Source organism: Micropterus dolomieu, linkage group LG02 (assembly GCF_021292245.1).
Source record: "Micropterus dolomieu isolate WLL.071019.BEF.003 ecotype Adirondacks linkage group LG02, ASM2129224v1, whole genome shotgun sequence".
NCBI classification, from domain to species: domain Eukaryota; kingdom Metazoa; phylum Chordata; class Actinopteri; order Centrarchiformes; family Centrarchidae; genus Micropterus; species Micropterus dolomieu.
The window spans coordinates 28,351,507-28,368,972 of NC_060151.1; the positions used below are offsets into that span (position 1 = coordinate 28,351,507).

The following is a 17,466-nucleotide window of genomic DNA, read 5'->3' on the forward strand; positions in this document are numbered from 1 at the left end:
TTCCCTGAGCAGTTGAAACTGGGAAATTAGACTGCAAAACTGCAAGTGTAAACAAACTGACCAGAGATTACAAATCAGCATTATTTCAATTTGCTTACAAACAGTAAGAAGCTTATCCCACAGGAGATAAAGTGGGAAAAGTTAATTTATCGACAAATTATTTGGGGTCTTCTCATCCTGTTAAAATATAAGCAAGGACAGGAAACAGGGAGAGCAGAGAGGAGGGCGGCTGAGAAATTATACAAGGGGAGATCAGCACATCTATCACTGTCTCTGTGCTAAGTTAAAGCTCGAGTGGAAATTGCAGAGTTTGGCTCGCTTAAGACTTCAAGGACACACACACTTCCTGTGGCCTGCAGAGGCTGGGGGTGTCCGGGGAAGTCCAGGCGAGGGAGGGACGGAAAATGTTGCCAGAGCTGCATCTGATAAGCAGGCATGGCTTGGCACATTACACCTTGTTCACGCAGGAGATAAAAACACCTGCACAGGATGTACGCAGACAAATCGCAGCTGCACTGAAACATGAACGTATACTTTCATGTACTGTCAACCATCTTCGTCGAGTATCATTCCAAAAAGGAGAAATCCCTGTTGATATTCACATTGTTCAACAATCCTCAACTTTTACCATGTCTTTGTAAAAATGTAAACAGTTCAGTGAAAGAACTGATACTGTCCTATCTTCTTCACTCTTTCTCAGGTGCTCTCTTCACGTTCTTTTCTCCTAGCTCGGTTCCTAAGAAGATTTCCTACCATCCAGTGAGTCTGTATTTTTAACGTCCCTTACTCAGTAACAGTACTTTGATGCAAAGAACAAAAGGATTTCAACTGCAAACTATTTTACATAGAGAATGCTTTATTTGGAGGGGGGGTTGGGGGTGAAAGTAATATAGTAACGTAACTAGTGATAAGTAAAGTAATCTTACCGGTATTAATTTTTTAAGGCGTAATAAGTACCTAATATTTTATTACAATTTCAGTAACTTGCCCAACACTGGTCAGAGGTGACATCATCAAGCTCTATTATTCTCTACTGCAGGGGTCGGCAATTAAGTCTGCCGTGGGGCCAAATTTTTTTCAAGCCATTATGTGGCGGGCCAGAAGAAGTCAAATTATTTCAAATCCTTGTAGACTCATGTGCATGTTTAGGTTTAGCTCAGTAGGCACTGTGTGGGACTCCCGTTAGGAAGATTGGAAGATCAATTCCAATTAACTGCGTATGTTTTTTCCTCCTTATTACTTGATTATAAGGACATTTTTGCACATGCTCACAATAAGGCACGTGCTGCAGCGTGTGTGCGCCCGTTTTTTTGATCTGCAATCATAAATCTATGGACGCTTTTCATGTCCCTGAGGAAATTCAGGATGCGAACTAGAGCGCCGCGCAACTTTCTACATTCTTCCCAGAGGTGTGTCAAGCAAGCCAGAGACTCTTTTGAATGTCCTTCAGAACTCTTCAAAGTAAAAGCTTTCAATTAACTCAACATAAAGCATTGGCGCTTTTATTTTGCAGCCACAATTACTTAAGAGGAAGTGATTGTGTGAGTAGCTGTATCTGTCATGACTGATATCTATCAAAGCAATCTGGCCGGGGGCCAGATGTTACTGCCGGCAGGCCGGTTCTTGCCCGCGGACCGCCTATTGCCGACCACTGCTCTACAGTATAACAATTTATATTTAACTCTAGCCAGTAATGGTTTAACATTAGATTAGCTGTCATTATACACATAACACATCTCTTTTCTTTGGCATTTCCTTTGAGTTAAGTTATTTTTCCTGGCAATTTTAATATCACTATATATCGTGTACTGTATAATATAATGTTTTATTGCTGTACTTTTACTGTGTGAGTATTGTCTTGTTGTTGTAATTAACCTGTGAAGCACCTTGGCCAACCTTGGTTGTTTTAAGTGTGCTATATAAATAAAATTGATATTGATTTGGGATGGGAGGAATGTATTAACATTTAGAAAAGACGATGGTGACTGAGGACGTTTAAGGCTCCAAACTAACTTTTTCATCACCTTCCCAAAACTCACACTGGGGGAGCACTAACATTGTTCCACAGAAGCCAAACTGACAAGGCTGCCTGCAGACGTATCTGCAGACATTTTATGTTTATCAGCATTGTGAGTGCAGGTACCGGCCACCGCTGATTACCTCAAAATGCCAGATATCGGCCTGATTGATGGGTCCATCACTAGCGCATGCTGTTGTGAAGAGGAATCAACACTTACCAGAAACACCCGGTACGCATCTTTCCTCGTGACAGAACCCCAGCACGGGTCTGTTTCGTTGTACTTCACACTTCCAGCGCTGCAGGAGTGATTTCCACTGCATAGGCAAAAACACAAACAAACACAACTTAATGTTTAACCCCAATCTTGTGACATATTGCTATCTGAAACTGATGCAGACTGCAGAGCATCAACACTGCCCTTTTAAATTGAATGTTTGAACTCTCATTACAACGTGTCATTTAAATGTCTGGGTTTACATATCATGAAAGACACAATCGGATGAATCAGCTAAAGGAAAAGCGAAGAAAAAATGTTGTGTGCAGCAGAGGTTGTAAAAACTTAAAGAGTATCTCTTAATGTAATCACAAACCCTATCATTGTTGCGTGACAGACTGAGCTTTAGTAAAATCATCTGGCTCTGCCCATGCCACTAAGAAATCTGCAGTTTGTGCCTTCAGGCAAAGCTAACTGCTTTTGAAGTCTCAGTTACATCTCACATTTATTTTTGCTGGAAGGTTAGCGGGGTTTGGACCACAGTGGAGGAGAATTTAATACGAGAAGACAGCATCAGCGTGCTGTGCCCCAGGACAGGATGAGATAGGCCCGCTTTGTCACAACAACAATTAAGAGAAGACGACTTTTTCCAACTCAAAATCAGGACTGAATTAAGTAAATTCAATGTAACAAGAAATGAAGGAAACTGTAAGGGGAATTCAGTTTACTTAGTTAAGGTAATGTGAAAGCTTTATAACAATGTCCTGATGAAAGATCCGATCTAGGTAATCATTTCTATTTCTGTCAGTGTGCTGTGTGTCCGAGGAACGTGGTAACAGGGGTCAAGTTTGGATGTTATGAGTGAGGCTAAATTTGAAGACGCATCTTTTTCTCCCAGTTTTGGCCCTCCGTCCACGCCAAGCCTGCATTTTCTTATAGCCTAAAAAAGAGCTTTTAGAGAACCATCTCCAGATACATGTGAAAACAACAGCCTTCTGTTGTCTATTACTTTATCTGTAACCACTGCCATGTTCATTTTAGGCAATCACACATCATTTATGTACCTATATTCATGTTTATGTTCCCAATCTTAAATTAAACAGCTGATTGGCATTGCACCACAAGAGAATGACCTTTTCTTTTTTACTGACCTACAGAGTACAACGAGGAAGCGATTCAGCCATTTTGTTTGAGCATGGTTGAGATCTTTACAAAAAAAATGACATTGTTTTCAGGAGTAAACAACAATAAGTTTCAAATGGACCTGGCTTTGCAGGGACACGACATGGACACGTTTTTCAAGTCAGAGAAATCACTGAGATAACATGGTGGTAGTTTATAAAACAGATATACTTTCTTTTAAAATGATTTAACTGCCTTAAACTACCAAAAACATTGTTGTCAGAAACTTTTACTGTCACTAAAACAACAGTAAAGAGGGTAAAGCTATTTCTTTGGTCCAGGGTCTGAAGGGCTGAGTCCGTAACTTTATGAAACACCTCATTCTCACCCAGTCTGGCCAACGGACTTGCAATAAAAATCTGCCTGGAAGCAGGGCAGCATGTATCAGGCGCCAGCAGCACCCGTAAGAGGTCAGCAGGCCTAAAGGCCTCTGTTGCCAAAGCTTTATTGTATTTATCTTGAGTTCAGAAGGTGACTATACGACCAAAGAAGAGCAAAGGAGCCAGTGCCAAAATGGAAAAAAAAGCAAATGTTCTTCAAAGCACAAAATCTAAAATAATCTATCTGTAGATAGATTAAGAAGTTTTATTTCACTATAAAACTGAGAATGAATGTGATAAAGTATGTATATTGGTCTTACCAGGCAACTTCCATCAGTGATATAGGCACAGCTGCTGCGTAGATGGCCAGGTCTCCGTACAGATAGACTATGATGCAGATGTAGAACATATTGACACCAACTGAAAGACAAATATAAAAAAAGATCAATATATGACTCAAGAAATGTGTTTAAAGTTTGTCTATGTGAAGAAAATCAACAGATTCTTAAAGTAACAGGAGGTCAGGAAGCGAAGATCAAACACATTTTTCATCTTTATCAGCCGTCCAAACACTTCATCATGAAGCATGCTTGATGGACCATGTGTGTCAGACTTTACCACTATGGTGCCATCTCAATTAAAATGCACTCTCATCCACACCTCCGCTCATTACGTCCCTCCATCCCTTTTCTGGGACAGCAGCCTGTACAGCGGAGGCACATCTTATTTGTCCAATGAAAAATATAAATAGCATTAATTAAACAAACAAATCACTCCATGAAGGAAATGTTCCTTATCAGTCTTTACTCTCCACAGCCACAAGCGTTTAACCATCTGCCCTTCTCTCTTCATCCACGCGCCCAACTAGCGGCCCCGAGCCGGCTGCTTTTGCCAAGACAAGATCGAACGCTTTACCAGCAGATAGATCATCACAGTGCACCACACATCCATCATGCTCTTGAATTCTCAGAAGGGGGTTCAACCGTCCAACTGGACCCCTCAGCTAATTCATTACTAACATAGAGTCCATTAAAAAGAAATAAAAAGTGACAGATTCACAGCTTTATGGGCGACACTAATTATTTTATGAATTAAGAGCTGAGGGTGCCTATCAAACAGTTAAATTAGGCTGTGACAAAAAGCTGAAAACATAAGGAACTGGCAGCCAAACAGACAGTACGCATTCATCTAGTTTTAAAAAAGCTGTTCACAGTCAGAAACCAACATTAGATACTGGAGGCCTACAGAGTGCTACTGCAAGTCAATATGAGCCAACAGCAAATCCTAACATTTGAGGAGCTAAAATTGAAGAGTTTTGACATTTTTGGTTAAAAATAAACTTTAAAATCATTGCCTATTAATTTTCTGTCACTTGACTAATTGATTGATTGACTAATCATTTCTGCTCTATACTCTTTAATCCGGCTGAACAAACCCTGGAGCATTTATGCCCTTGGTGCGGTTCATTTGGGTTGGTGTGAACGTCAAGACTCAAACTCTGGACACAGACAAACGCTCTCTGGTCCGTGTCTAAGAGGTGGTCCAACACCATTCGAACAAATAACAGGAAACAACCTATTCTATGTGTCATTTCATTGGTTAAAAACATTTTCTCATGCTGTTTTGCTACCAAAATGTCAACTAGCCCGGAACAAATCTGGACTCACGACAAAGTGACATGCTTCCTGAATATTTGGGCTAAAGAGAACATTTCTCAGTGCCTAGAGAAGGTGCAGAAGAACTCAGTGGTAAAATGAAGGAGAATGGATTCCAGTGGACTGTTGAGCCGTGCCGCAAATTAAAGTACTATAGTATGTAAGCAGGGTACAAAATTACAGCCAGATGCTGGTAGATATCCTCTGCATTCAACCCATCCCTCAAGGGAGCAGTAGGCAGCTGCTGTGCGGCGCTTGGGGACCAATTCCAGATCTATAGCAGTATCGCCGGTCAATGGTACTGATGGTGGGGGAAACTGGGAGAAAATCTATGCAGACACAGGGAAGAACATGCAAACTCTAGTCAGAAAGCCCAGGACGACTGGGGTTTGAACCCGGAACCTTCTTGCTGTGAGGCCACAGTGCTGTCCACTGGACTAGTATTGAATCGAAAAATTTAATCATTCACAAGCCATTAGGCCGGTGGAGAAAAAAAGTTAATTTTGCACCCTGTATGTTAGTATTTGGAGGGGTTTCTTTTTTTACCTGCCGACTGTCTGAGCACTAATTGAAAGACATTTCAACCACATGGTATTTGTCTACAATTTCTGGACCGTTATTCCAATATATCATTCTCGCATTGTTCCGATTTAGGAACTGGACATGTGCAAATGTAAAGCAACTGTCCAAACATTTATCTGATCACTTATTACATTCTGTCACATCATGAGATGCTCACATTTAAATGACTGGATCAGAACTGGGATATCACATGATCAGCCACTTTTCAGCTCAGCTGTGATCAAATAGTTTTGTATTTGTGAAGCAGCTATTATGGCCGAGGCTGTGAAATAAACAAACAAACAAAAAAAAACAGAACTATATTGTTATATAGGGCCATGGTTTGCCTCTACTGGCACTTGATGTTTCTGTGAATCAGTTAAAAAGTTAAAGCCAGTTTTATGAGAATGCACGAAACACCAACCCTTCAACTCCACTTAAAAGTAAGAAAAAACAGAAAACCCAATACATGAAACAGAAAATCACATTACAAAAGATTTTACTAGCTCTACTTTAAAGCTGTAATGAGCATTATGCGTCATTTTGAAAATAAAAACAACCAAATCAATAAACACTGAATGGGGCAATCAACAGAGATGATTGCACTGATTTAAGAATTTTTAAGTGCTTCAGCCTTGGGTGATTTTAATTTAATCAATACTTTGAAAAAATATGCAAGTGATGAGAAAAGTTTGAGATGACCAATTTTATATATAAAAGATCATCTTTAACTTTCTGATGGTGAAAATCTTTCCTCCTAATAACTTCTAATCTGATTACGTTGCTGCACATAGCCTTATGGTGCTTTTAACATTTATTAAATACAACAAATAATGGCTTCTGTAGAAAAACATTTTTGGTATTTGTCAAAGAAAGGTATCGAAAGTACGGTTTTGGTATCAGCATCGAAATCCGGGTATCGTCTCATCACTAGTTATCGACTTTTCCAACAATACCCAAACTATGCAATTACAAATGCATGAGTCACAAGACAATATAAGTTACTTTTGGAAGTGATGGTTTAACGGTATACTTAATGTCAGGTGCAGCAAGAAAAAGGCTCAAGTCAGTACTTATTTTCATGCAGCCTTAAAATGCAAAGTAGAGTGTAAGTAGTTCTGTAAGCAAGGAAATGATGAAATATCGGTCTGACTCAAGCAGTATATGATATATGATAATAAAATATTTTCCAGGTTCAAACCGGACAGGCCTGTGTTTTAGGGTTAAGGAAGAAGAAGGAAAATGTATTCTTTATTAGTCTAATTTCTCACATTGTATAGCTGAAGAAACAAATCCTTCTCTGCACAGCATAATGTCTCCTGTGGTAAACTGTTGGACAAGGCATATTAGTGTCCCGGTGGCAGATAGCAAAAACAGGACATACTGTACTCTGCTGCCGCTGTCAGTAAGCGATAGCAAGGCGAGAGCCCTGCATGACCACAGGGATGCAGGCCTTCACGGCACTGTAACTAATATTTCCCAATTACCCAGAGCCACAGGCGAAAATGCTGCAAAATAGGTCTTCACGTAGGAGCTCGGTCTTTCATGTAGCTGTGAAACGCACCACTATCCATCATCACTCTGCTTCTGACGGACAGCAGGCCTGACAACCTCTCCGTGAGCAGCTACAGAAGCAAGCAGCCACTGGTTAGCTAAGAGTATAATATGTGAAGGCACTTTTATAACCGTATAATGGTAGGGATTTAGTACTGTACATTACATAACAGGAATTATTTTAAGAATCCAATTATAAGTCTGCTTTGACCTCCCCTGTAAGTAGACTTGTTTTCATGGAGTTAGGTGACAAGGAAGGAGGAAAGTGAAATTTACCTAATTTGTCTCTCCTTATATTAAAATTCTACTTCCACTTCTAAATCAGAGTGAACTGATGATGAACTCAGATTATAGACGAAGGCAATAACACCATTAAAAACACGTCTCTAAAATAAGTAAATAGGACAGTATTTGGTATGATGGCCAATTTAAGTCTACAGTACTTAACACAACTTCTGGGTGGTGCAGGTAACAGACTGGATTTCTCTGTCAGTATACCATTAAAATAATCAATAGTTAACATCATTTACACTACGGCTGCAACTAAAAGGTTATTTTCATTATCATTAGCGTCTAAAGAAAGCAAGATCAGACATCGGATTGGAACTGCTAAAAAAAAAGTCCTGGGCAACAATTCAGAGGTCTGAAGAATTGTAATCAAGAAATATACTGATAAACCTGGACGTGCCCTCTTATAGATATAGATATACTCATCTAATCTAATCTTATCGTGACTGCTCACAACATTACCTTCAGGCTGGGAAACAGTGTTACAAAAAGGCAAATTCAAATCATACAAATACACTTCTAACAGAAAGAAGCAGGCAGGAGGTAAAGGGGGGATACAATGCAGAAATACATTGTCCAAACATCTAATAGGTTTTCCATTCCTTATTTAATTTCTTCTTTAGGCTTTTAGCAGACATGTTACAGCCTGCTATGAGACTACTGTAAAAACACACCTTCAACACAGAAATCAGTTTCTTCTTGCAACGCATGAGTTCTACAAAATCTGAGCTACTTGTGTTAATTTCTCCCCCCACATGTCCACATGGGCCTCTAACCATCAGGAAGCAGAGTAAAGTTCTAAAAGGACTGAAGTTAAAACATAAAAGTTCTCACTTGGCTTCATTTTGAGAAACAAATCAAGTTTTCGTTGGAGCAAGTATCTTTCCTGGTACTCAACTCGTAATATCGATCTGTTGGGTTGATCACAGTTAGCCATTAGAACGTAGAGATGCACAAATTACAGTGCATTTCTTACATTGCAGAGACAGTAAAGTATCAATGGAGTGGCTTATGGAAAATGATTGGGCTGCGAGCCGAAGCAAACACATCCATTTATCTTCCCAGTGACTCAGGAACGCCTGATTTTCATTTTGCAAATGCTCTCAATGCTCAAGTATGACATTTAAGTAAAAGTCACTGAAGTATTAAAAATGGATGTGCGCATGTTTGGCTCTCATTAAAGACAGAAGCCCGGGTTGCAGCAGAGTAAATTACTATTCGCTGCCACGGTCCTCTGTATGTCAGGGGAAGGACTGCTAAAGTTGAAGAAATAATCCACTACATCACATCACAGAGGTAAGAAAAGCTGAGACAAGATGCTGATGCAAGGACAGCGCCCCGTTAGCCTCTCTGTTTTGTGACTTTAACCAAAGTCGTCTTCTAATCAACTTTCAAATCATCAATGTGAAGGTTATAGCAACACCTTTCCACAGTGGTGCAGATAAACCAGCCCCCATCAACATTCCTGTCAGTGCCTGCAGGTCAGGCAGATACGATACCCATGGCCTTATTCCAAGCCTGCCTTACCGCTGCCATGTCAATTTCAGTCCAGGAGGAAGTCAAATGCCCTCCACGAGTGCCTCTTAAACAGCAGGAGAGATGCCGTTTAATTGCTTGCAAAGGAGCAGAATAGAAAGACAGCATGCAGTCCCGCCTATTGTTTATCATCTGTGAAGGGTGGGGAAGTGGTGTTACAACTGTTTTACCGTCCTGTAACTTAATGGACTTGTTTGCACTCTTTCTTTGTTATTAACCTCCTTGAACACATGAAGAAAGAGCTGAATACAACTGGCAGTCCAGACAGCAGTTTGCCTTCAGCTGAATTCGCTTTCCTCTGCTTTCCAAGAAAGAGAAACTATAGGTCATCAGATCTGTCCCCTAACACAACCATAATCCTTTGCAATTTAGGTTTGTTTCCCGGGGCCTGTGTGAATTAAGTTGACACTTCTAACAAAATGCACATCCGTTCCCTTGGAGGACTACTCAGACTCACATTTTCAGGCATAAACTCTAGATGATTATTTAAATTGAAAAACTATAAAATCTGAATCCTCACTGACCAAGAGGCAGAGCTAGAATGAAAAACCTATAGCTGCAACTAACAGTTATTTTCATTATAAATCTGCTAACTATTATCTTGTTATCTTGAGAATGACTGGATTAATCAAGATTATTAACTTGACAGTTAATCAGTAAGTTTTTACATATTCACACAAGACTGTCCTTTCTATTAGCGCTCTCGCCTGGCACTGAGTCTACAACTTTACTAAACACTAATTAAATCAACAAATTTACCCAAGAAAAGTGAAATTTTAGTGGATTAAGAAAAGATTTTGGTAACAGTCCAAAAATATTCAATTTACTGTCATGTATGACAAAGAAAAGCTCTCACATATGAGAAACATCAACCAAAGAATGTCGATCGACAAATTAATTAATCAGCTAATTGCTTCAGCTTTAAGCTGCCAGCAAACTTCATCAGAAACATCAGAACTGCTTGCCGGATGTTCTTATAGCTTCAGAAAACCTAACAGCTTTTCTGTAACTTTCAAACACTGACAGTTCATCATTCACACCCTCTTCACACCATGTTTCGTCAGCCAGACAGAGGTGAGACAAGGAGCCAGGGTTTAAACCTCTCTCTCTCTCCCTAAACAACTATCTTTAACAACTGGTTGCAACTTTGTGAATTTATTCCAGGAGACACAAATCTCTGAAAAACGGCTTTTCACACCGTTTTCCAGTGTGGTCGTCCAGAATGCGACCCGTAGTCCACAGCACAGCAGAGTATTAAAAACTTGACTGAAAAGTTGGCATCGAATGTCTGGCAGATTTGTAATTGATTAGACAGATCCTGATAAATAAAACTGAGCTCATTTTAAACATTAAGAAGTTAGGCATTAGTACAAAACTCAAATATAATCTTGGACCCATTTCATTTATTCATTTGTGAACAAAAAGTAAGCTCGCACACAGGTGTGAAAATTCTGGATAGCAGGTAGAAACTGTGCAGGTCGGTGCTGTCAGGACAGACGGCGGAGGAGCTGCATTTCCCCTTTCCTCGTTCAGCATGTGCCGGGACTCGTGCCTATCTAATTCATTTCTGATTATAGTCACTGGGCAGCTTTCCCATAGCATTGGGGGGGGAGAGGAGAGAAAACTCATTTCCTTATTACCAATCAATACCTCCACGTGCCACACCTGCACCGTCTGTTTAATAGTGGGAAAGATCCTTTTTTTTTTTTAAAGCACTTCACCTTTATCAGGCAGGACAGTCGAGCTGAGTGACAAGAGGCTGAATGGATGGGAGCACACTGCAGCTTTAACAGCTGCATGACGGCAGCATGAGTGCGATCACACGTGCGAGTGTGAACATGAGCCGAGTGGACGTGTGTTACACTGTGTGTGTGCCGACTGCTCCACCTAGTGTTGAAACGCCGAAGGACAGAACATGTCAGCACAGATGATGTTGTCAGAGCTGTGACCTTTCGTTGTTCCTTTATTCCTGCGACAACGGGGGCGCCGCAGACTGTTGAGTCACTCGCATCTGGTTAAGAAGAGCCGGTCGGCGTAATGTAAGCCGACAAGGGGAGGGAAGAGATGAGGGGAAGGGGGTTTGCTGCACGCAGACACGGCCAGGACAATGTATTGATAAGAATGAGGAATGTAAAGCTTGCTCTGTGTGGTTCAAGGTGAACGTGATTCTGCTTTCAATTTGCCATCACAAGTTAACGGAGGGTTCATTACCTCCCAAATGATTCAGGCAGAAGTCTTACCGCCTTTGCCACAAGTACAGGTTGTACCCCCTCCCACATGCATGCACAGTAGGGAGATTAACAGCCATGATGGAGTCTCAAACAGGTAATTACAACCAAAGGCAATTTATCCATATATAATTACATCCCATTAGAAAGCCAGCAGCCTTCCTCTGTGAATGTGAGGATTGGAGAGAAAGGTGTAAAAACACTCAACCTTCACTACTCTCCCATAAATGTTACACGTGGCTAACGATGGTGGTGTCTGCAGTTAATTGACTAATGGGCAGCGAGAGTAGAAGCTTGAGGGTGGATGAAGATTACCTTTGTTGAAGAACATAGAGGCCATTTGACCCATCTCAACCCGCTCCACAATGTCGAAATGGTCGACGTGACCTCCTGATCGCTCTGTGAAAACACAGAAACCACCTACAGTGAACATCGTGCACAGTACAGGTAATTAACTGTCAAAGGGCAGTGTAATGATTTCATTTTATTTACACTCATTTCTCAGAAACTTGTCTTGCATTACAATGTGCACACTTAAAATAGCACAACATTTAGGCAGACAACACAAGAAACATTACAAACACATCACATTAGACAGTACGATTAAGCAGCTGCAGTGCAGTTTCATCTCTTGTTTTCACGGTCAGTGCTTAGCCTACACAGGTGCACAGAAAAAAGCACATCTGCTGAATACAATGCACCGTGACCCTGTTTAAAAAAACTGTGATTTTTACTGTTCACCATTGTTAAGATTTAGTGGATAAACTGAAGTGACACAACAGCAGCACTCACATTTGCACACGTTTTAATGTGTGTGTACCTTTCAGCGGGTAAATCTCTTATACTGCTCAAGGACCTTTTGACTGCAGTGTCCACCATGGACTGGTCGCCGCTCTGTCCTCTTACCCGACAGGTAGGTAAGAACGTTAGTTATGCCAGTGAAGTTACGCGTGTGACTCAAGTAAAATACGTTACGTACTGTTAATCTGTTAACAGTCTCCTGGGTGAAAGTCCTGTGTTTGCTTGAGCTATCCATCCACCCTGACATCATCCCTACGTGGTCTTGCTCTTAAAATTCCTCACCTGATTGTTTTTTTCCTCGATGACATTCGCACGTTAAATGACACGACCTCTCTGCACAAACAAATGTCATTAGAGACCAAATGGTGTGAAATGACATGTGAAAAACAAACAAAAAAAAAAGGTTTTGTGATAACACGCAAAATGACTGAAGACATCGGCGTGTTATTCACAGGCAATTTGGTGATACCAGGCCTGGTGGAGGGAGGTCTGCTCTCTACTGAGTTTACTCTTCTAGCTTTTAATAAAAAGCCTCTGCTAAGGTTAACTAAGAGTGCAGTTTCATCCATTGTCCCTGCCTACAAAATATGTTGCCTACAATGAGACTATACTCACAAGAAAAATCACAGCATCAGTCATTTATTAAAATCCATACAACTAACACTTAAAGAAATATGACTCTTGTCGGTCTGGAGCAAAGGCGTAAGTAACGTGATTTTGTGACTTCACCACAAAACCCCACAAGGAAGCGGTCAGGGTGGATATATAGGTCAACGATGCTTGTGACTTTCTGGGAAACAGTGGTCTCCCATGTCAAACTAAGTCTAAGTTTCTCTCTAACTTAAACTAAGCAGTTTTAAAAGCAGAATAAATGGTTTTGCAGGACAACAAAATACTACCTGTTTAGTCTTTTAGTTTGGACGACATGTTGATTTACCAGAATGTAACTGTGCCCAGTTATAAGCGGCTCAACCCCCTTTTTGTTGTCAGTAGTGGCACAGTAATAAAATCCATGTGCCATAAACACTTATCGTACTCACGGACAGACAAGATGGGCTTCGTCTCCGGCTCCGATCGGCCTCGGCCCACGACATCATCATCCGAATACTCAGAGGTGGAGTCGCTGTCATCGATCTGTGGAGATAATACGAGTGTGTGAAGCTCTATATTGGTTGCGTGTTTTCCTAATATCGTAACATAAACAACAGTCAGTTTACAAGCGATTAAGACAGCGTTTATTTGCTCTGTGCGTGACGCAGGGAAAGGCAACATCTGGAAATTACAAGCAACAGCTGGGAAGCACTTTGGAGGATCGAGGACTTCGCAATTCACACCAACCGCATACCCACACATCACTTCTTATCATCTTACAAATTCTCTGCAGATTAATGTCAATGAGGCTCAACTTTGTGAGTGTCATCAGCTGAATTAATTAAAGTGACACATTGGCAGGGACTGAGGGAGGAAGAGGAGATGAGGAGTGACAGGAGCTAATGGCTCTGTGACAAACAACAAACAAGCAACAGCAAACATAAGAAACCTAACAAAATACCAGATTAGCATGTGCAGCTATGGATCAGAGTCGGGCTGTGCGTGCGTAAGACACTGATAAAGAAACAAAGTCGAACACCAGGTTACATGTAAAATCTGGGAATCCATGCAGGCCAATGAGCATTTTTCTAGGGCAGAGCGATGTCAACATTAGTACACCATGATTTGGACTTTACAATATGTTGTCCTAAAAAGAAAAGAATTAAAACAAATGCTCATAAAACATTTCTCAGACATACTTAACATTTAATATGTAAATAAATTAATCTGTTGTTCATTTCTGGTGGCTTTTCATGATATGATGTTGGAAAAACCCTGTTCTAACGCTTGCATGACTACTGGGTCCGCACCAAGAGTGAACCTCTGGGTCTGAAAAGTGAAGCCACTGCACAAGTCCCTAAAACCTGATTTCTTTTCAACGGCCAGCATTGGGCGACTCCACTGGTTGCAAAAAAAAAATAAGCATTAGAAATAATGGTAAAATTACCCTACTTCCCAATTGATTTATTACCTCAGTAAACACTTTCCTAATGAGTTTATGAGCTGGTGAGGAGGTAATGTTTTAGTTTTTGTTTGTTTGTTTGCCATCAGGATTACAGAAAAACTGGCCTGTTATTCAGGAAACTTGGGGGCAGGGTGTAGCATAGACCAAGGAAGAACCCTTTACATTCTGGGGTTGATCTGAATCACAGGGCAGATAAACAAATTATTTCTCACTTTTGTTAACATTGCGAAATAGGTGGATTATAACACTGGTGCCTATGGCAAAATGAACTGAATTTGTTGCACATGTGCAAATCAGTCGGTGTGCTTTGAACATACAACAAAGCATAAAATATCACTGTAGAAACAAATGCAGCAATAAGGGATGCAATGTTTCCAGATTATTCCGGGATTCTGGCTCTTTTGACCTGCGCAAAGTATGTAATAAAATGTACAGCTTAGAGACAATTGATGAATTGATCATTTATAATACAGCTATTATTGTTTGCCTGGTTAGCACAGTCAGTAGTGCACAGGACTTCTGCGCAAAAGGTTTTGTGTTCAATACCCACTTGCTTTTTTCTCCCTTTTCAACAAACTGATTATCAAGAGATCGTCTTACACGTTCACAATTAAGCATGTGCAGGAGTGGGTGCCTCCCGGCGAGTGGTCCACATGACGCTTATTTTCCCAGTATCTCCAGGCAGAGGAACTTCCTGCTTTTCTCATTCAGGGGAATCCGATCTCACGTTTTCTGACGGCTTTTTCGGAGGTGTGTCAAGTAAGCCTTTTGTATTTCCTTCAGGACTTTAAAAAGTAAAAGCTCTCAATAAAAAAAAAAAAATTAAACTAATTAAGTACTGCTGCAATAATGTTGTTGCTCTTTTATTTTGTAGGCACAATCACTAGTGATTATGTGAGTAACTTTAGCTGTTTGCTTTTTCTGTTTCAGCACCAGCCTCTATATATTGTTTTTGGTGCTATCCAAGTAAACTGGCCACGGGCCAGATATTCTTCCTGGTGGGCCAGCTTTGGCCCGCGCGCTGCTTATTGCCAACCACTAGCTTAGATGATGAGGCTTCAGCTGGGCACAACCATACTCTGACATACTGTAAGTGTAATAGAAATATATCCATATACAGTGGTTGTGCTTGCAGATTTGTAAGACTGGACCATTAGCGGTGCCCTTTTCATTTCTTAATGGCTTTTTTACATCTGGGGAGAGAATATCTAAGAATACAGCCCATGTTGAAGCTTTATAAAGAGAAGACATTAACACAATCAAGTCCCACTATACTCCCAGCACAGGCTTGTCATATCTCCACTACTACCATTCACACAGGGGATGTCCTATAAGAGATCATCCACTATGCCTGTTCACATCACAAGGCCAGAGTTGGATACTGTATCTTTCCCTACAAACCTGCCTTGTTTTCAATATGAGCTGGATTAAAATGATTTCTATAGCAGGTAACAGAGAAAGAAAGGCCATTCTGTAACTCACCGTCTCCGGTTTCCACCTAATAAACTTATATGAGACTTTCTTGGAAAACATATGATGCATCATCGTAAAAATGGCCTTTATTTTCGTTAATATGCTTCACTCAAGCAGAGCGAAATAAAAAGCATTCAGGGGCAAACACTTCCAGCTTTCTCCCCCTCTTGTTTTCCATTACGTGGGAGGAAACGGATGAGAGGAGTACAGGAGGCATGAATCAAGGCAGAGTGTTTGGGGCTCAGTTAGAGTCAGGCTATTGTCCACAGGCTCATAACTCCTCAACTGGAAACCCACAGGCATTAAGCAAGATGACTTCTGTACCAGGGGGAGAAACAAAAAGCAAAAGGCCGAGCCATTTAAAGTGCACCAAGTCTTTTTCTTAGTCAAAGGAAAAATGATTGAAGCCTGGGCGGTTTCCCTTGAGGTACAGTCCTACACTGACGGCTTCATCCAAATTGGGTTTCTTAAAGACGGGTAGCAAGAGACACATTTCACTTGTGCTAAGATTGGACAATAAAACAACAACAGACCTCTAAAGAAAAAATACAGCTTCCTGTTAAAAGGGGAATTTCGTTTCAGTCTTTAAATATGATATATTCTACAGTCTAGGTATTTTACGGGGCTACAAATTTAAACAGTCATTGTTTCTCTCAACAAACAGACAGAAAATGTGAAAGAGGAGATGTCTATATGGTCAAATAAGGACGCCCGCTCATTGATAAGATCACTCACCATTGGTGATACAGAAACACAACTTTAAGATGTTTAAGTAAACTGCAAGGTCTTTAATGTCTACTATTATGTGTTACATGTTTAAATAATCGCAGACCAGTTCATGAAGATTTTTGAATGATTGGTTTAGAAATTCTTGTATTCATGTGTCGTGATGTTTTGAGTCATCACTAAGCCCTGCGGTGAGCCTACTAAATGGACTTGGGCCTTCTGACGGGCGACGCCATTCTCTAGCACTGACCTAACGTACCTTTGGAAGAGGTATCTATGACGAGCCATTAACCACAGTATAAATCCAGCTTTAACTCAACAGGACACATCCATAGTAACAAAGTATTATCCTATAGTGAGTGCACCCCTGTCCGCTGCATGCTCCCATATTATCCAGTATTTGTGTTTTCTCAGTGCCAAGTCTGGATCAGCATAAGTCTATTTTTCTTTTTTAGAATCAATGAAACAAAGGGGAGCTGGCATGCTCCAAAGGAAGAAGGGATAGTTCTCATTAATCTTGCAATGTGGTTCTACAGAAGCACACCATCACTCTCCCTGACTGAAGTCCCTCTGGATTTGTGTTTATATTGACGCAGATTATTTCACTGGTTTATCGTCGTAAAAAAAAAAAAAAGATGAAGTTAATTCTGTTATTAGCTGCCTAAATATGTCAGAACAAGACCTGAAAGCACATTAACTGGAGCAAAGAACTGGAAATGTCCCTGTGAAGCATTTATACTCACATTAGTTCCACTTTTTTTGCCTGCAGAGTGTAAATAGTATTTGGCTTAATGTCTTATTAGACAAACTCCCCCCGACAGAGAGGAACATTTACTACTTTAATATTTGGTT

General features: G+C 40.6%; 1 protein-coding gene across 1 annotated transcript in view; it reads right to left on the bottom strand.

Annotated features, from left to right (window-relative positions):
- Positions 1–17,466, bottom strand: part of tmem104 (transmembrane protein 104) — a 65,227-nt gene that overhangs the window by 43,738 nt on the left and 4,023 nt on the right. Inside the window, exons 5-8 of the mRNA XM_046036864.1 lie at positions 13,400–13,493; positions 11,874–11,957; positions 4,057–4,156; positions 2,238–2,334 (exon numbers count right to left, since the gene is read on the bottom strand). Of these exons, the coding sequence (XP_045892820.1) occupies positions 2,238–2,334; positions 4,057–4,156; positions 11,874–11,957; positions 13,400–13,493 (375 nt within the window). The remainder of the gene's footprint in view (positions 1–2,237; positions 2,335–4,056; positions 4,157–11,873; positions 11,958–13,399; positions 13,494–17,466) is intronic.